The 20,359-nt window shown below is 50.3% G+C and overlaps 2 protein-coding genes across 2 annotated transcripts in view; both read left to right on the forward strand.

Moving 5' to 3' along the window:
• CEACAM19 (carcinoembryonic antigen related cell adhesion molecule 19) overlaps positions 1 to 5,241 on the forward strand; it is a 27,065-nt gene extending 21,824 nt beyond the window's left edge. The window contains 3 exon segments of the mRNA XM_023518956.1: positions 3,971 to 4,024; positions 4,729 to 4,941; positions 5,189 to 5,241. Of these exon segments, the coding sequence (XP_023374724.1) occupies positions 3,971 to 4,024; positions 4,729 to 4,941; positions 5,189 to 5,241 (320 nt within the window).
• Positions 5,242 to 19,883: 14,642 nt separating this feature from the next.
• The window catches only part of CEACAM16 (carcinoembryonic antigen related cell adhesion molecule 16), a 7,019-nt gene continuing 6,543 nt past the window's right edge, over positions 19,884 to 20,359 (forward strand). The window contains exon 1 of the mRNA XM_012811151.1: positions 19,884 to 20,016. Within this exon, the coding sequence (XP_012666605.1) occupies positions 19,980 to 20,016 (37 nt within the window). The 5' untranslated portion in view covers positions 19,884 to 19,979. The remainder of the gene's footprint in view (positions 20,017 to 20,359) is intronic.

The raw sequence follows: 20,359 nt of genomic DNA on the forward strand, positions 1-20,359 counted from the left end.
AAAAAAAAAAAAATAGTTTAACATAGTAAATTGTGCACACAAATTTTATAGAGACATACATACATATTTTTTTTCCTTTTTCTGTTCTCTTTGCATTATTCTAATTATGGCAAAGTGAACATCTCAGTCAGGTTCCACTCAGCCTTCAATGCCTTTCTAATATTTACTAACTCCTCCTCCTTTCCCAGCAGTTCCAAAGAGAAAAATCAACAACTGGACTACAAAGTTAGACTGTTGTTCTCTTTCTTTTATTTTCCCAATCACTGTGTGTGTGTGTGTGTGTGTGTGTCTCATACACTGAGTTTTCTTTTCACTTACAACCTAATAGCTTCCTATTGGTCTTTCTGCTGCCTTGGGTTCCTCCCCTTTCTGTAGCCAGAGAAATCTTGTTAGAACCAGTCAGCTCAGGTCTGTGCTTGGCTCAAGCTCTCCCCCACCTCCTTGACTCCACTCAGAGTCAAGGCCAAAGTCCTCATGGTAGTCACCACACTCCACCTCACATGCTGCACAGCTGCTCCTTGCCACCTTGCTTCTCCTGCCACAGGACCTTTGCACAGGCTGATTCCCCTGCCTGGATCTCTCTTCCCATAATTTCTGCATAGCTCATCCCCTTGCTTGCTTCAGGCCTTTGCTCAAATGTAACTTTCTCCTTGAGGCTCCCCAAAGCATCCTACTTGACAGTATAAGTGCACGCACACCCTCCACACTGCCCCTTTCCTTCCTTGCACTTTTCACTCTGACGTTCTCCTGTCAATCCTTTACTCCAATCCTCTCTCTCTCTCCCCCCCACTAGAATGTCTGCTCCAGGAGGCCCAGGGTTTTGTGCCCAGCTGTGTCCCCAGTGCCTTCAGTGGTGCCCAACATTTGCTGCCCTGGTATCAAGTGTACTTTTTTTTTTTTTTTTTTTTGAGACAGGGTCTTGCCCTGTTTCCTAGGTTGGAGTGTAATGGTGTCATCATAGCTCACTGCAATTTCCAACTCCTGGGCTCAAGCAATCCTCTTCTCTCAGCCTCCTGAGTAATTGGCACTATAGGCATCTGCCATAATGCCTGGTTAATTTTTCTATTTTTAGTAGAGATGAGGTCTCACTGTTGCTCAGGCTGGTCTTGAACACCTGAGCTCAAGTAATCCACCTGCCTCAGCCTCCCAGAGTGCTAGGATTACAGGTGTGTGCTACCATGCCCAGCCTCAAGTGTACTTTTTTCTTTCGAGACAGAGTCTCACTTTGTCACCCTCAGTAGAGTTCTGTGGCATCATAGCTCACAGCAACCTCAAACTCTTGGGTTCAAGTGATTCTCTTGCCTCAGCCTCCTAAGAAGCTGGGACTACAGGTCTCCACCACAATACCTGGGGTCTTGCTCTGGCTCCGGCTGGTCTCGAACTCATGAGCTTAGCAAATCTACCCACCTCGGCCTCCCAGAGTGCTAGGATTACAGGCATGAGCCTCCACACCCAGCCCAAGTGTACTTTTTAAAATGAATGTATTCAGATGAGTTGATTTAAAGACATGTGTTAAGGACACCATCAGAAGTGTATGCAGGTGGGATAAGAGGACTGCTTGAGCCCAAGAGTTGGAGGTTGCTGTGAGCTATAATGTCGTCATGGCACTCTACTCAGTGTGACAGCTTGAGACTGTCTCAAAAAAAAAAAAAAAAGAAGAGAAAGTGCATGCAGCAGAATCATTTAGATGCTGTCTATCAGTGGTGATGTCTGGGGAACATGGCCTAAGGTGGGGAAACAGGGATTGTGGCTGGAGGTTATGGAGGAAGAAGCTGAGATGAGTCAGGCTCCATGCTGGCTCACTCTGACAGAGAAACCATGTTGCCCTCTGGGGCCTGGTGGGCTTTCCAGCTTTCTGGGTCTCTCTCCACTTCCCTGACCATCTCACTCTTCTAATGTCAGTTCCCTCCATATGCCCCCAGGATGATGGCCACAGAGACACCGACACAAGGCACCTGTGGCAGCACTGGTAAGTGGGAGTCCAAGACCTCACTCCCCAACCCTCCTCCTGGCTCCCATCTCTTCTCTCCCACAGCTATAAGCCCCCTATTCTCCCCTGCTTGGGGGGCCTCCTAACACACTTGCCCCTGGGACCTCTCGGGGACACCCTAGACTCAGCCCACAGAATCCAAGCATATCAGGGCCTGCTCCAAACCTGCTCTTCCTCCTCTTCTCAGCGGCCACCAGCCCTGTCTTGTCATGCAGTGCATCCTGTCCACCCCCACAGGCCACAGCCAACCCAGGCTCCATCTCCTGGATCCCCCCAGCCCAGCTCCTCACCAGTCTCCCAGCCTCCAGGCTCACCTCCAACCCGTACCTGGGGAGGGTCCTTCTAAAACTCAGATCCTGTCATTCTTCTGTGCAAGGCCCTCCGTGGTTCCCAGTGCCCTGTAGACAAAGGACAGGCTCCTTAACATGGCCCTCAAGGCCTTGTGTAAACTCGTCCCCACTGTCTTTCCTGGCTCCGTCTCTCACGTGTAACATTCTCGTTCCCACCACCACCACCACCAAAAAAGGGTGGCACCTGTGGCTCAGTGAGTAGGGCACCGGCCCCATATACCGAAGGTGGTGGGTTTGAACCCGGCCCCAGCCAAACTGCAAATAGCTGGGCCTTGTAGTCCCAGCTGTAGTCCCAGCTACTCAGGAGGCTGAGGCAAGAGAATCACCTAAGCCCAAGAGCTGGAGGTTGCTGTGAGCTGTGATGCTACGGCTCTCTACCAAGGGCGACAATGTGATACTCTATCTCTTAAAAAACAAAACAAAACAAAACTCCTGTAGTCCCAGCTACTCAGGAGGCTGAGGCAAGAGAATCACCTAAGCCCAAGAGCTAGAGGTTGCTGTGTGCTGTGACGCCATGGCACTCTATCGAAGGTGACAAAATGAGACTCTGTCTCTAAAAAAATAGTGTGGGGGGGTGTGTTTGATCCAGAAAGATCAAACACAGTTCCTCAAACGTAGCCAGGTCTCACCACCAGGAATCTACACACGTCCGCTCCTGCCTTTCCATAGCTCTCACTTCTCCTTACTATCTCAGATGTCCCCTCCTCCGAGAAGTCCTACCTGCCCTCCAGGCTGGTGAGGCACCCCACAGCCTCCTAGCACCCCAGCTTTAACCCTAAACAGCCTGGGTTTGGGTCAGTCTCCCCCACTGGACTATGAGCCCCACAGGGAGTTGAGGAGACTAGGATGGGCCAAGACTGTCTTGGCCACTTCTCTGTCCCTAGCACAGGCTTTGGCAAGAAGTATTTGTACAAATGTTAGCTGAATGAATGAAGAGATGAAAGTTGGCAGCCAGAGCAGGCCTGCGGGTCCTCTCAGCTGGTACCTCCCCATATCGTCTATTTCAGGTAACAATGTCTATGAAGTAATGCCATCTCCAGTCTTCCTGGCTTCTTCCCTCCGTGACCCCGGGTCTGTGAACTCAGTCCTGGTGAGCCCATCCCTACCCACTCCCCTCAGGCCAGCTTCTAACAGGGGGACCCAGGGGGAGGGTCCTGACACAGAATTTGGGAACTTCAACTCTCTCTCTTTCTCCCGATTTTAAAAATCATAAAGAAAGAGACTGGAAGGCAACAGCCGGACAGAAATAGCATTTATCTCTGAGTTGTAGCAGCTGGTGGGTGGGTTTTTCTCTTTTCTACTTGTCTGTATTTTCTACAGTGAGCAGATATTCTCTTTATACCTCTCTTTATAGTGGCAGTAGGGGGGAGAGGGAGGAGGGATTGATAAAAATAAGCTATTACAATTGAATAAAAGGAGAAACTTAAAATGCTAAGGCAGGCTAAGAGCTTAGAACCACAGGTGAGGAAGGGGAGGCTGAGCGTTAATGAGGTGACTAATGGGACTCATTCGGGTAAGGGCAGTGGGAACTTTGGGTCTAGGACTGTCAGGTAACACCGAAAGTCAAGGGTTGGAGTGGGGATGCCGGAGGGAGCCAAGGGCCCAGCTCACCCATGTTCTTCCCTCCCAGGCCTTGCCCACTCCTGCACCTCTGCAGCCAAGGCCAGAGAACCACCAGTACCAGGTACGGAGGTGACAGGGGTAGGGGTGTGGGGGCCCCAAGGAGCCAAAGCACTACAGCCTGGGTGGGGAGGAGTCAAGATAGGGGAGCGGGGTCTCCTCACTTCTCCTCCACCAAGTCTCAAGGCCTCAGCTCCCAGGGGAAGCACCTCAGAGCTTCCAGGAGAGACCCTGGGCAAGTCCCTTCCCCTCCTGGGGCTGCAATTTCCTTCTTTGTAAAAGGGATCCAAGACCTTGAATTGCACAAGAGGAACAGGGCTCAGAGAGGGAAAGGGGATTACCCAGGGTCACACAGCCAGTCAAGGCCCAGTCAAACCCCATTGCAACGACCCATTCCTGACCCTGGGCTTCCATGTCTCCCAGACTCCCCCTGTCTATCGCTCTGTGTGTGGCTCTGCCCCTCTCTCATAGTCTCTCTCTCATTCTTTCTCTGTGTCTCTTTCCATGTCTTTGTTTCTCCCCATCTCTGTCTCTCTCTCATTCTCTCTCCCTCTCAGTGTCTCTGCCTCTCCCTCCTCTTTTTCTGGCACTCCTTGTCCACCTTGTTTTCCAGCTCTCCCGGGACCTATCTCTGCATCTCTCTCCCTTTCCATCCTGGACTTCCAGGGCTTCTCTCTGGGGGCGTCTCTCACCTTCTGTCCCTCTCTATCCCCCCTAGCTCCAACTGCCCCCATCATAATAACTCTCTCCTTTCCTCCCCTCCCCTAGGACCTGCTACATCCAGACCCTTCTCCCTACTGCCAGCTGGTGCCAACTTCCTGAAGGGGCCCCAGCTGGGCCAGCTGAAAATGAGGCCTCAGCCCTCCTCTGGGAGCCTCATACCAACAGAAAGACACATCCAAGACCAGCAGGACAAGGCCATCAGGAGATATGGGTCTGATGTGATGGACTCGGCCAAAGACTCAGCATCGCATGGGGCAGGTGTTCCAGGAGAGGGAAATTGCAACAGGCCCAGGAGCATGGCCCACCTTCAGTCTGTTCCTTCAAGCCACCTGGCCCAGGACACATGTCTGAGAAAGGCAGGCTCCTGCCTCCTCCAATGCCAGAGTCCCCCTCCAATCTGGATATTTGGGGATGAGAGGGGTTATCTCAGGCCTACCTCACAGACACCTGCCTGGCTGGTCTCCCAATTGTCTGTCCTCAACACCTAACCCACCCTGCTCCACAGTCACCCTGAGAGTCCCTTGCCCTGGGAACAAGACAGCCCACCCCACCATCTAGGACTCAGGGGCCCAGGCAGGGGGCAGAGAGGTCTGGCTTCACAGACCTGGGGTCCTAGATGAGCATCCTCCCAAGTTACCACAGCTGCAAGATCCCTTCCTTGCTCAGGCAGCTCCAGCCTCTCTGAAAACCTAGTCTCTGAGAACCTGCTACCAACTCTGGCCTTTGTCCCCAAGCAGAATCTCACTGAGTCCCTCAGGGCAGGGGTTCCCTTCTCCACCACCATCCAAACATGAGCTCAGCCCATCACCCTTTAATCTACTCATTCATTAGGCAATAAATGAGCCCTTGCTGTGTGCCAGGCACAGTTCTAGACTTTTGCAGCTTTGTCAGTGAACAAAATTGACAAAACTCCTGCTCTCCTAAAGGGTCACTCTGGCAGGGGCGAGACTAGAGAAACAAAATAAATAACTAACATACATGGTGATAGTGCACCAGGGAAAGAGAGAGGGGAGAGGGGCCAGGGATATTAGGGATCAAGATTTTAAAACGGGAGCCAGAGAAGGCCTCGCTGAGAAGATGATAGAGGAGCAAAGACGGAGGAGAAGAGGGAGGGAACCATGTAAGGCTCTGGTGGAAAAGCATTCTGGGAAGAAAGAAGAGCGAGTGCAAAGGCCCTGAGGCAGGAGCATGTCTGGCATGTTCAAGGAGCAGCAAGGCCAGTGTGGGGAAGGCAGAGTGGGAAGGGGTGAAAGGATAGGAGGTGAGGTTAGGAGATAGAGGGAGGTACGGATGGCACAGGGCCATATGAGGCCTGCCAAGACTGTGGCTTTTGCAGGCGGTGCGGGTGGACTGTGTTGGGCTAAATAATCCACCCCCCCCAAAGATATCTATGTCCTAATACCCTGTGAAAATTACCTTATATGGCTAAAGACTTCTGGCGACATTAAATTCAGGATTCTGAGATGGGGAAATTATCCTGGATTACCCTCCTGGGCCCTCACATAAACACAGGGTCCTTTTAAGAAGAACCCAGGAAGAATGAGTCAGAGTGGTGCAGAGACCAAAGTGATGCACTCAGAAAGCGATGAGGACCAAAACCCCAGGCAGCACCTCAGAGACAGAGTGATTCAACGTGGGAAAGATTCCGTCAGCCATTTTGAATTTTAAAGATGGAAGGGGGCCATCAACCAAGAGATACAAGAAGCTTCTAAAAAGTGGAAAAGATTAGTCGGGCATTATGGCAGGTGCCTGTAGTCCCAGCTCCTTGGGAGGCTGAGGCAAGAGAATTGCCTAAGCCCAAGAGCTGGAGGTTGCTGTGAGCTGTGACACCACAGCACTCTACCGAGGGCAACAAAGTGAGACTCTGTCTCTTAAAAAAAAACAAAAATGGAAAAGGCAAAGCAACAGAACCTCCAGAAAACAATGCAGCTCTGCTGAAACCTTTGATTTAGCCCAGTGAGACCCATTTTGGACTCCTAACCACCAAAACTGTAAGATAAATTTGTATTGTCCTAAGTAACTAAGTTTGTGGTAATTTGTTACCGCAGCAATAGGAAACTAATATAGAGGATGAGGAAGAACTTGCAGAAGGAGAAGTTGCATCTTATGCTGAGTCAGTATGTAAATACTCCCTGAGAGGGACTTCTCTATACACAGACCCCACCACACACCCAATGCCTGGACCATTGACCTCCTTCTTGGTAACATGGTCTCCCAGGTGATCAGGGCTCCCCACCAGGGGTGTGGGGGGGACTTTGTTCATCCTGAACCCACTCAAGGAAAACTTATGTGCCTCCCTTCTTTACACCAGCAACTGCTTGTCAAGCCCCAATATCCATTCTCTCCTTTTCCTCAGTAATAGGGTTCTTATGCAAGCATATGGCTGCCAGACATTAAAAACTACATTTCCCAGGTTCCCTGGCAGCTAGGTATGGCCATGTGACTAATTTCAGGCCAATGGGGTATGCAGATGTGACATAAGCAATTTGCAGATTGTGCCATTAAAGGGAGAGGATCCCTCCTCGCCTCCATTTTACCCTTCCCTTAGGCTGGAGAAAAGATGTGATGGTGGGAACTCTCTTGGTTCAGGTGGATAGGGCAGTGCCCTGAGGGAGAGCAGAACCTAGTTAGAGTGAGTTTGGCCAGTCCATGCTGTGGACAGAGCCACCGTGCCAGGTTAGATAATTACCTAAGAGAAAAAGGTTCCTCTCTTAGCTGTACTGGCAGTGTTTCCAAGACCAAGGTCTCTGACCCTGACTGTACTCCTTCTCACTCACTTGGTACCTGATAGGGCCGAATGTAGGGACCCACCCAAACAGAACCCAGGGCAGGGACACAGAAATGACCACACAAGTCCCACCCAGAAAGGAATGAGTGCACCAATCCCCACCCCACTAACCCTTATATCCCCACCCAGCCTTAACCCACATGCTGACTTCTTTTTTGAACTCATCCCGCTTGTCCCCAAGCCAATAAAGGCCGTGTTGCCCACACCGAACCTGGACTCCGCTGCCTTTCGTTCACATCTCGGAATAAGTCTCATTTGTGGTCCCGTACCTCTCAGTACCTGTTCCATTATGGACTGGATTGTGTCCCTCAAAATCCACATGTTGAATCCCTAACCCCTAATGTGATCGTATTTGGCGATTGGCCTTAAAAGAGATAATTAAGGTTAAACGAGGTCATAGGGTGAGCCCTAATTCAATAGGCCTGGTGTCCTCATAAGAAGAGGGAGAGGCACCAAGGGTGCACATACAGAGAAAAGACCATATGTGGATACAATGAAGGGGAGGCCACCTGCAAGCCCAGGAGAAAGGCCTTAGAAGAAAGAAAACCTGCTGATACTTGACCTTAGATTTCCAGCCTCCAGAACTGCAAAAAAAAATAAATTTCAGGCTTGGCGTCTGTGGCTCAAGCAGGTAAGGCACCAGCCACATACAACAGAGCTGGTGGGTTCAAATCCAGCCCAGGCGCGCCAAACAACAATGAAAACTACAACCAAAAACTAGCCGGGCATTGTGGCAGGTGCCTGTAGTCCCAGCTACTTGGGAGGCTGAGGTAGGAGAATCACTTAAGCCCAGAAGTTTGAGGTTGCTGTGAGCTATGGTGCCACAGTACTCAGGGCAACAGCTTGAGACTCTGTCTAAAAATAAATAATAAATAAATTTCAATTATTTAAGCCACCTCATGTTTTGTTCTAGCAGCCTGTCTGGGTCCATTTTCTGCTGCAGTAACAGAATAGTCCAAGAGCTTGGTACTGGCAGCTGGCAAGGGCCTTCCTGCGGCTTCATCCCATGGTAGAAGGTAGAAGGGCAAGAGAGGAGGGGAGTGAGAGAGCAAGAGAGGGCCAAATTCAGTTTTATAGCAAGGCCACTCTCTCAGTACCTAACCATAATGACAGTAATTCATTCACTAGGGAGGAGTTCTCATGACCTAATTATCTCCTATTAGGCTCCACCAGCCAACACATTGCTTGGGGATTGAGTTTCCAAAACGTGAACACATTCCAACCACAGCATAGCCCTTACAGACCAATACAGGCCCCTGCCATTCCAGCCCTAGAAAATGGGAGATCAGGCCAGATTCAATTGCTCCCGACTGTATCCTAACCCTCTGGGAGGCTGAAGCAGGTGGATTTCTTGAGCTCAGGAGTTCAAGACCAGCCTGAGCAAGAGCAAGACCCCGCCCACCCCACCCCCCTACCCTGTCTCTACTAAAAATAGAAAAACTAGCCAGGTGTGGTGGTGGGCACCTGTAGTCCCAGCTACTCTAGTTACACAAGAGAATTGCTCAAGCGCAAGAGTTTGAGGTTGCTGTGAGCTATGATCCCAGAGCACTTAACCCCAGGGCTGTTTCACAAAAAAAAAAAAGAAAAGAAAGAAAATAGGAGATCAAAGAGATCGTCTTCCTTCGCTACTGCAAAACCAGATTTGAAGATAGTAATAACAACAATCACTCCAGTAGACATTAACTTGAACTCTTTTCTTTTTTTTTTTTTTTTGAGACAGAGTCTCACTATATCGCTCTTGGTAGAGTGCTGTAATGTCTCAGCTCACAGCAACCTCAAACTTCTGGGCTTAAGCGATTCTCTTGCTTCAGCCTCCCAAGTAGCTAGGACTACAGGTGCCTGCCACAAAGGCCAGCTATTTTTGTTGTTGTTGTTGTGGTGGTCATTGTTGTTTAGCAGGCCTGGACCGGGTTCAAACCCACCAGCCTCGGTGCACATGGCTGGCACCCTAACCACTGTGCTACGGGAGCCGAGCCAAGTGTTAATGTTTCATTTCAGGGAATTTCAAAGACATTGAGGGTGAGGAGAGAGGGATGCATCACACTCTCTCACTTCATTTTGCTCATTAAAAAATATCCAACATTTGTTTTATATATATATTTTCTCCTTCCATTAAAATTATTTCTTCTTTTCCCAGATTCCTAAGATAAGTTATGAGTTTTAAAAATTCCACCTCTCTTTTAAACAAATGTTTCCATCTCAAATAAATTTGGGTGAGTTTCCATAATTTGCTGTTGTCATTTTATTTTAAGCTTGATGAATATTCTCATTTCCTTAATTGAACACAGTAGATATCTTTACTGTGTTTTTCTTTTTTTTGCAGTTTTTGGCCGGGGCCAGGTTTGAACTAACCACCTCCAGTATATGGGGCCAATGCCCTACTCCTTGAGCCACAGGCACTGCCCACAGTAGATATTTTTAAATATTTATTTATTCTGCCACAAAAATCTTCTGAATTGTCAGTGTTTTCCTAAGACACTGGAAATATTCTTTGCTGCTAAGTAAATGATTGATATTATGTTCCACCAATAAGCATTTATGAAAGATATCTGTGGCTTTCATATAAAGGTCAAATGAAGTTAAACCCTCTATTCTAATATTCAGCCACATCATTTCTTCTTTACCACTATTGGTACCATAAATGTCTGTTAAATTTTTTATATGAACATTTGTTCGTCTCAAATACCCTTTGTGCTCAGGGGGTTGGGCAAAACCATCTATGTAGAATGCAAGCTGTGAGGTGGCAGGGCCCCTGAGGCTTGGGAGAAAGTCCAGGGGACCAACCCCCCTCCACTAACCCTCCTCAACAGAAAACAACATATTTTCTCTAAGCTTCAACTTTTAACCCAACATGTTAAAGAAAACATGAAGAAAAACATGTTTTCCTTAAAACAAGTTCGAGACCAACCTGGGCAAGAGGGAGACCCCCCCCCATCTGTAATAAAAATAGAAAAACTGAGGCAAGAGGATTGCTGGAACCCAAGAGTTTGAGGTTGCTGTGAGCTATCATGCCACAGCACTCTATCCAGGGTGACAGCTTGAGATTCTGTCTCAAAAACAAATAAACAAACAAATAAATAAAATACAAAGGAGAGACGGGAGCCAGGAGCAGTGGCTCATGCCTGTAATCCCAGCACTTTGGGAGGCTGAAGTAGGTGAATCACCTGAGCTCAGGAGTTCAAGACAAGTCTGAGCAAAAGTGACATCCCATCTCTACAAAAAACAGTAAAAACTAGCTGGGCATTGTGGTGGGCGCCTGTAGTCCCAGCTACTCAGGAGGCTGAGGCAAGGGGTTCACTTGAGCCCAAGAGTTTGAGGTTGCTGTGAGCTATGATGCCACGGCACTCTATTCAGGGCACACAGTGAGATCTGTTGAAAAAGAAGAATAAGTAGGCTCAGCGCCTATAGCTCAACAGGCTAAGGCGCCAGCCACGTACACCTAAGGTGTGGGTTCGAATCCCCAGCCCGGACCCGCCAAACAACAATGACGGCTGCAACCAAAAAATAGCCGGGCGTGGTGGCGGGCGCCTGTGGTCCCAGCTACTTGGGAGGCGGAGGCAGGAGACTCGCTTGAGCCCAGGAGTTGGAGGTTGCTGTGAGCTGTAATGCCACGGCACTCTACCCAGGGGGACAGCTTGAGGCTCTGTCTCAAAAAAAAAAAGAAGAAGAAGTAGAAAGGGAAGAATGGGGAAGGGGGAAGAAGAGACAGAGAAGGAAAGATGGAGATAGAGGTTTGAAAGGCCAGTCCTGAGTACACTTTAGCCTGTTGGCAGAAAGGGCAAGTGGATACCTGGTTTGAGGCGCGAGAGTGGGGACAGTGTACTGTGAGTGCATCTTGCAGCACTTGACAGATTGTCACCCAAGAAATGTCATCTTTTATATGGCTAATTGATCTGTGGTTCTTGGATGGGTCCTTAAAGATTGCCAGACTTGCAGGCTGGACAGGAGGCAGATCTGGGCCAGCAGGGGGCAGCAGAGGACCACACAGACCACAAACCTGCGCTCCACTGACCTGAAGCCCAATCACCCACCACAGCCTCTGCATCTTTTTTCACCCTTCTGAGCACCCAGAGAATCCACCTAGCTGCCTAAGCCCGAAGGGTCACCTGCCCCTGCCCCTCACCCCCAATCTGGCCTACACTCCCCCGGATTTAACTTCGTTCTGTTTCCCAGCACACGGTGTTCCAGCTTACTTCCAGCCTTGCACGCTCTGTTCTCTCTGTCTGGAGCACGTAGTCAGGCACACAACTCCACGCTTCCTACCCTCCCTATTCATCCCCCAAGCCCCAGTTCACACACACCCTCTTTCAGGAAGCCCACCCTGACTCCAAGGTGGGGGGGCAGGTACCCTCCATGGGCACACCCACCCCAACCTAGCCTGGCTGAGTCATCACTGCCTGGGGACAAGTCCATCTCCCTGTTGCACTGTGAGCCCTGCAAGCACAAGGTTTGTCTCCATCACTGCGAGGCACCGGCACCAACCAGCACAAGGCAGGGGCTCGAGGGACATGTGTGAATTCTCACTTTATATATCTCCCTTTCTGAACTTCCATTCATTCATTGACAAACGTTCAACAAACAACTATACACCAACCTCTGTTACATGAACGTGACTGGACACCAAGGATGTGAGTATAAACCACCAACCAGCTACTTCCCTCAGGGAATTCATAGTCTAGTGGGTGGGAGGGATAACACTGAGCTCAATATGATGGTAACGATAAATGATAATAAATTTTTATTGAGCACTACTACACTCTGTGCACTGTGCTAAGAGCTTTACATCATTTATTAGCTTTTTTTTTTTTTTTGAGGCTGAGTCTCACTACAGTGCCCTCAGTAGAGTGCTGTGGCATCACAGCTTACAGCAACCTCAAACTCTTGGGCCCAAGCAATTCTTTTGCCTCAGCCTCCCAAGTAGCTGGGACTACAGGTGCTCGCCACAACACCCAGCTATTTTTGATTACATTTGTCATTGTTGTTTAGCAGGCCCTGGCTGGGCTCGAACCCACCAACCAGCCTTGGTGTATGTGGCTGGTGCCCTACTCACTGAGCTACAGGCGCAGAGCCTTTATTAGCTTATTTTATCCTCATAATAATTCCTTGAAGAAAGAACCATGATTATTCCCATTTTACAGATAAGCAAACCTTCAAACAGGTTAAGAGAGGTGGACAAGCTGGGAACAAAACCAAAGCTTCTCTAAGGCCCAAACTTAACTTCTGCTCATTTGGTCTGAAAGGAAGAACCCCTAAGCTGGAGCCCATTCAAATGTTGGGGTCTGTGGGTCCAAACAGAGATCCACCAAAGCGCACTTCAGGGAGAGGGACCCAAAGGTAGTATTGCTGATGGGGGGATTTCAGGCAATTAGGACAAGACCAATGTCCTTTGCTGGACATAAGAGCCTCCAGGGTACCCAGGCTGTCTCTACCAAGCTCTGCCCACTAAGGGGCACCATTCCCCCATCACCACCCCTTCCCTGCGTGCCACTAGATTCTCAGGGCTGTGGCTCCCTGTTCTATAAATGAGGAAGTGGCAGTGGGGAAGGAAGTAGGCTGGGCTATGACCAAGAGTCGTTATGATTCACGGGGAAAACCCTGCCCTCCCAATTCAACTCCTTTGTATGCAAAAAGGCCTGTGCACGTTCCTAGGGTTGCAGGGGGTCATGGGTATAGACTGGTGAGCAGAGGCGTAGGTCCCCTCCCCAGCCTTCCACTAATTCCCCCAACCCCTGTCTGCAGCCCTGCACGGGAACCCTATACCTGGAGGAGGTGTGCATGGGAGCAGGTGCATGGGTTTAGCTGCAGGTGATTTTTATCTGTTGGACACCATGGGGGTCCATGTAAGATTTCATCTGAGGAAAGCATTCCTCTGCTAAAGCAAAAATGTCAAAATATTGAACAACTTTTGCGTCCTGGCACCAAGGAACTTCCAGGGTGCTAAAAGTGTTCTAAAAGTAGATCTGGGTGATGGCTGCCCAAGAGGAGTTGTATGGTATATTAAGGAAATCATGGCATTGCTGAGACAAGTGGAAATTTGGACACTATTTGAAGGTATTAAGGAATTGTTCATTTATTTTCATTTTTTGGATGAAATGTTGGCACTGAGTCTTTCTCTGTTAGAGATGTGCTGAAGTAGCACAAATAAAATGTTATAGTGGCTCGGATTTGTGTACAGGAGTGATGGGTGGGTGAGAAGGGGAAACTAGATTGGCCTCGAGCTGAGTGAGCTGAGTGGTAGATATGCACGGAGGGGAACATCCTCCTTCCCTCTACTTTCAACAGTCTGTGAAATTTTCCATAATAAAAAGTGGTTTAGGGCAGTGCCTGTGGCTCAGTGAGTCGGGCGCCGGCCCCATATACGGAGGGTTCGAACCTGGCCCCGGCCAAACTGCAACAAAAAATAGCCGGGCATTGTGGCAGGTACCTGTAGTCCCAGCTACTTGGGAGGCTGAGGTAGGAGAATCACTTAAGCCCAAGAGTTTGAGGTTGCTGTGAGCTATGATGTCACAGCACTCTATGGTGGGTGACAAAGTGAGACTCTGTCTCAAAAAAAAAAAAATTGGGCGGCGCCTGTGGCTCAGTGGGTAGGGCGTTGGCCCCATATACCGAGGGTGGCGGGTTCAAACCCAATCCTGGCCAAACTGCACCAAAAAAATAGCTGGGCATTATGATGGGTGCCTGTAGTCCCAGCTACTCAGAAGACTGAGGCAAGAGAATCGCCGAAGCCCAGGAGTTGGAGAGTTGGAAGTTGCTGTGAGCAGTGTGACCCCACAGCACTCTACAGAGGGCAATAAACTGAGACTCTGTCTCTACAAGACAAACAAACAAACAAACAAATTATTCTTAACCGTAATGCTAAATCTAAGTCCAACCCCTTCTCATTTTCCTAATGGGAAAAAATAAGGCCCCAAAAGAAGAAGGCCAACTAGCCAGATCCCTTTGGTGTCCCCAGAGATCTCTCTGCTGGGCCCCATGTCCATAACCCTGCCCTTTATTTCCTGCCCTCAACCACCTTTCTGGAATAGCTCTGGGTGGTTAGTCCCTCTCTGACCACCTCCTCCTACTTTCCCATCCCTGTCATGGGCTCCAGCCATGCTAGCCTCCTTGCTGTTTTCACACTCATCAAAGACCTTCCTGCCCCAGGGTCTTTGCACTTGCTGTGACTTCTACCAAAACACGCCTCCCCCAGACTTCCAAGGGCTCCCTCCTCAGCTGTCTCCTTCAGGTCAGAGACCTGCCTGCCCCCAGGCTAGCCTCCCTATCTAAAAGAACAATCCTATCCCTCCCTGCCCTTTTGCTCAATTTTATTTTATTTTTATAGCATTCATGTCTACCTGACATTATATGTGATATCAGATTTCTTCACTATTGCCCATCTCCATCCAATAGGCTTTAGTCCAACAGGGGGAGGGATCTGTCTGTGGTCTGCCTACAGCCTGGCACACAGTCCACACTCAATAAATATTTGTTAAATGATGAATGACTTGGAAAACCCCGGGTAGCTGAGGTGAGGAGGAAGCAGGGATGGGTGTCCAAGCAAAGGGAACAGCCTGTGTAGTGCGAGGCTCCTGAGTCTTGCCCCTGCAACCCACCTTCCCTCTCCTGCACTCCAGCCTGGATGCTTTTTCTAGGGTGAGAAGTTAAGGGGACATTTGGTCCTTTCACCCCCAAGTCGCCCCCTCACAGGCCCAGCCAGAGCCAACTCCAAGCCTCCCACGGCTGGTGCAGGAAGCCACACCCTAAGGTCAGATCCCTGAGCAAATATATTATCAGCTCCACCCGTGATAAGGGGAGGCCTGGCAGTTGGAAACCTGCTTGAGTGCTAAGTGATTAGCTCCAGCCAACCCCTCAGTGTCAAAGCCTTCGCATCCCTGGCCAGAGAGGACCCTGCCTTAGAGGCCCAAGTCCATCCCTTCCATCTAACAGATACTGGCAAAGTCAGTGGTGGGTGGGGTCTTGAAGAGGAAATAGACCCAGGAGCCCATAGCCACCTCCACCCCCCACAATTCATGACCTGGCTGGTGAGATAAGAGGGCTAGGGGAGGCTCAGCACCTGTAGTACAGTGGTTACAGCATCGGCCACATACACTGAGGCTGGTGGATTTGAACCCAGCCAGGGCCTACTAAACAACAGTGACAACTGCAATAAAAAAAAATAGTTGAGTGTTGTGGTAAGTGCCTGCAATCTCAGCTACGTGGGAAGCTGAGGCAAGACAATTGTGTGAGCCCAAGAGTTTGAGGTCGCTGTGAGCTATGACTCCACAGCACTTACCGAGGGTGACAAAGTAAGACTCTGTCTCAAAAAAAAAAAAGCGAGATCACATCTCTACTAAAAACAGAAAAAATTAGCCAGACATCATGGCAGGTGTCTATAGTCCCCAGTACTAGGGAGGATGAGGCAGGAGGATCTCTTGAGCCCAAGAGTCAGAGGTTGGTGCAAGCTAAGCTGACATCAGGGCACTCTAGCCTGGGCAACAGAATAAGACTCCATCTCAAAAAAAAGAAAAGCAATAGCCATGGAATCAGCAGAGTATGTATTCAGTCTGACCACTTCTCCCCTCCCTGGTGTAGCAGCCAATGCCTCCTGCTGAGGCTAGCCCCACTAGACAGCAACATGACTCAAGCCACATACACAGCTGAAACTTTTCCAGGATCACATGGAGAAAAGTAAAAAGAAATAGGTGAAACTAATCTATTTAACACACTATATGCAAAATATTATCATTTTAACGTGGAATCAATACCAAAAAATGACCTATTTTACTTTTTTTTTTTTACCCCTACTAAGTCTTCAATATTTGGAGTGTCAATTTTATTTCCAGTTCATCCCAATTCCAATAAGCCAGTGGCTGTGGCTGCATGCTGGGCAGTGCAGCTAGACTCGTGCTGTCACCTCCTCACCAGCAAGCCCTCTGAAGGTCCTACTAACACCTAAGTCAGTTAACATCCCTCTTCTGTTCAAAGCCCTCCCAGTGGTTGGCGACTTCGAGGAGCAATGGTAGCACATCTGACTTCAAAGCCCTCCTGCTGGCTCTGGTTTCAGAGTAAAAGCCAAAGTCCTTTGGGTGGCCTTTGAGGCCCTACAGGATCTGTCCTCATTCCCCTCTCCCTTCCTTCCTCCTCACATTCTCCAAATACTCCTGCCTCAGGCCCTTTGCACATGCTATCACTCCCCACCACACTTGGACTGCTCTCTGCCCCAAATTCAGCTCCCTTATTTGAGTTTCTACTCCATAGTCACTCCGACAACATTCTCTTGCCGGCTAGATAAGCCAGTTCTCAAATACCTCCAAACTCTCCCCTGCTTTATTTTTCTCAATGGCATTCTCTCCCCTTAATATAATACTGTATATGTTTGTGTCTGTCTTCCCAAACCACAGGTCCGCTCCATACCTGTACTATTCCAGGCTGTAACCCCAGGCCAGCACAAAGTCTGGTGCATAGTAGGTGCTCAATAAATGTTGTCAAATGCTGAATGAACAATGGTCTGCGTACACCCAGTGCTGGCTCCCGGGCAGTCCCAGCACTCACTGACCCTCAGTAAGTCCCAGAGAGGTCAATGTCATGATCACTTAGCACCCACTGCACAGAAAAGTCAAGAGCCCCTGCCTATGATCACCTGATCTGCTTTCTGCCCAGCCCTGGGCCTGGTACATGGTGCTCTAGAAACTACAGCTGTGGATTAGACCAAGAATCCAGGCTCACCAAAGGAGGGCCCAGGGCAGGGGGGAGTGTGGAGAAATGGGGGCAGATTGGGAAGGGCAGGGAAGCAGATTGAGAAGATAGGCATGATGCTGCTGTGGGGGTGGGGGAGTTAGGCAGTCAGGGCAACAGCCAGGTTCTGCTTGAACAGCAGGTCACCAGAAACCTGTGCCTCCCTGGAGACTCCTCTCCCTCTGTCATCCACACCTGGTGTCCAGTTCCACAAACTCCCTCCGAGCCCCTGCTCTGTGCTAGACGACATGCTGGACAGTGCTAAGGACACAGTAGCGACAGCCCAGCTCTGCCCTTCTGAGGGTCCCAGTCCAGTGGGGGATGAAGACCCTTCTCCACACAGTGAGAGCCCCCAGGTGGTCACAACCGGGACAGGGAATTCCAGGGGGCAACTGACTTGGAATTCAGGGGGACTTCCTGGAGGAAGAGGAGGAGGAGCTGTCAGGCAAGGAATGGCAGAAGGAAATAGGGGACCCTGGGGTACTGGGCAAGTGAGACTTGAGCAGGGGGTAGGGCTCCCCAAAGGAAGGGGATGCTCCATGAGGCTGGTCTAGTGCACAGGCACCAGGCCATGCGTGGCCTCATGGGCCACAGTGAGGAGCTGGGCTTTCTCCTGGGGGACCTGGGAAGCCATAGCAGGTTCTGAGCAGGGGACAGGCAGGGGCAAGTTTCTGTTTGAGAAAGGCCCTCTGTCTGCCCTGTGGAGGGACAATGGAAGGGGGTGCGACCAGGGCCAGAGATGTGGGAGGAGTTTGGAGAGACGAGGGAGGACCCAGGCAGAGGGGGTACTGCCTGGACCAGGTCAGGTGCTACAGGGAGAGGGACAAAGGTACACAGAAGATACATTTAGAGACAGGCGCCATAGGGTGTGGCTGCTCTGGGGAGTGGGGGTAGCCATCAGGGATGAGGCCAGGGTCTTTCAGCCCACAATGAGCTAGGCAGTGGCGCCTGCCCTGATAAGAGGGACCAGGGGATGGATCAGGTCTGAGGGAAGGTGCCAGGTCAGTTTGGGACAAAATGAATGAGAGTACCCAGGGACATTAGTTTGGGGGCGGGGAGAGGCATCCTGAATGACACTGGGATGAGGTCCCAGGACTCCAGGGAGAAGTCTGGGCCAGCACAGAGGGGTGATATGAGGTCGCAGGTGGGGTGGGGGGACCCGGAGGCGCCAGAACCTCCTCCAAGCCTCCTACCTGGCCTCAGCCACCCCCTCCTCCCAGCCTCCTCCTCTCTTCAGAGCCCTGCCCTGCTAGGGCAGCCCAGGACACAGTGCTGGAGGAGCAAATGGGGACAGGTGAGCCACAGGTATGGCCCCCTGCCTAGAAGCAGGACCCAAAGCCATCAGGATATGAGTCCTAATAACAGGGCTGTCAGGAACTCTGGCCCCACAGCTCCCTCGCCCCTGTCCCACATCACATCTCACAAACACTTTCCCTAAAGCTCAGCCTCTACTCCAATTTAAAATGGCAAACCCTCTCTCTGGTTTTATTTTTTCATCTGATGTGGAATAGATTTTACTTTTCCTTTGTTCACCCCATGAATGTGAGGCCCCCAAGGGCAGGGGTTTCATGCAACTCATACATTGCTATATACCCAGTGCCTACAACAATGCCTGAAAGACAGTCACTGCTCACTAAATATTTGTCCAATACATGCGTGAATGATTTATTGAGCATTTGCTCTATGCCAGGCAGCGTGGTAAGTACTGTTTACTTACTTCATCCTTATAACAGCCCTTATTGTTCCCATTTTACAGAAGAGGAAACTGAGGCCCAGCAGGTTCTCTAATTTGCCCAGGGTCCTGGAGGTATGGAAACTCAAATAACAGGACACCAACCAGATCTCATGTTTGGGGGCCAATTTTATCAGGCTCTGTCTTGTAGTATCCACTAACTGCTCACAACAGCCCTGAAGTAGGGTCCATACCATCTCTATCTTTCACAGTAATAAATGGAGGCTCAGCAAGGGGCCATCCCCAGCCCCACTTCAGGTACGTGCAGAGCCAAGGTCAAAACTCAATTCCCTCTAGCCCCAAAACCTCCAAATGCATCCATTTGACAGGGGAAGCAAGCCCTCAAGACAGGAAGAAAGAGAATGTGGGTTTCTGGGCACTCTGCACCAGGCCAACAAGAAGCAGAGCCGCAGAGAAAGCGTGTGGTATCCAGCCTCCTGCCTCTCTGTCTGGCTTTGGAAACAGAGCAGGACTCAAATCCCCTCTCCCCGCAAGAACTTAAACAAGTCTGAGTTCTTGCTTAGTGCCTCAGCTCCTCCATCTGCAAAGGGGGATGTTAAAGGTGCCCACCTCACAGGGTTGTTTTGATACCCTCCAAGATAATAATTGTAGGTGATCTTGAACCAAGGCTGGAAAATTGCAGTCATCACTTACTGAGTTACTCCTTGGTGACCCCCACTCACCAGGGGGTCCACGGGCTTCAGTGGCCAGTAAAGAAATGCCCTGAAATCTTCCTCGCTCCCTCCTCCCTCTTCCCTGGTGACCTGGTTCTTCTCCCAGTACCAAATCAGGGCCTTCGGCACAAAGGGTTAGGCAGCTGCCCCAGGAGACCTGGCCAGGTCACGGCCCCTGGCTAGTGCCCGCCACACCCACCCTGATGCCCAAACTGGGCCCCAGATCCTTGGTGACTCGATCCCTCCAAATTCAGGTGATCTCCCCCAGCTCCAAATCACCAAACCCTCCCAGGTCCAGCAGCAGACGGAGCCAAGTCCCAACCAGGAAGGGCCTCCGAGCATTGGGACACCAACGCCACTGTCTCCAAGACACAGTCTGGAGTGAAAGATGGCGCTGACCGGGTACAGCTGGCTCCTCCTCAGTGGTGAGCAAAAATGGCACTCCAGCACCTCGGCCTCCCAAGGGCCTCAGAGAGGAGAGGGGACCCCCAGCCCAGCAGAGGGAGGGTATGAGCAAGGAGTCTACCATGCTGGGTAAGGAAGGCAGCTCTGTGAGGCAGGCCTGAGACACCCACCCAAAGAATGGGCTTTGGAGATTTAAGCACAGGCCATGAATTAGGGCAAGGGGCCACTGTTAGTCCCATTCATGTGGCAGAACCTTAATGAGGTACGGAAGCCTTGACTAGGGTGGGTCCTGACCAGAGGCTCTGTCCCTCCCTGAAGATGTAGCTTTGGGCAATGACCTTCCCCCCCCTCCTTTTTTTTTTT

Source organism: Otolemur garnettii, unplaced genomic scaffold (assembly GCF_000181295.1).
Source record: "Otolemur garnettii isolate 467f Iridium unplaced genomic scaffold, OtoGar3 scaffold00152, whole genome shotgun sequence".
In the NCBI taxonomy this organism is placed as follows: domain Eukaryota; kingdom Metazoa; phylum Chordata; class Mammalia; order Primates; family Galagidae; genus Otolemur; species Otolemur garnettii.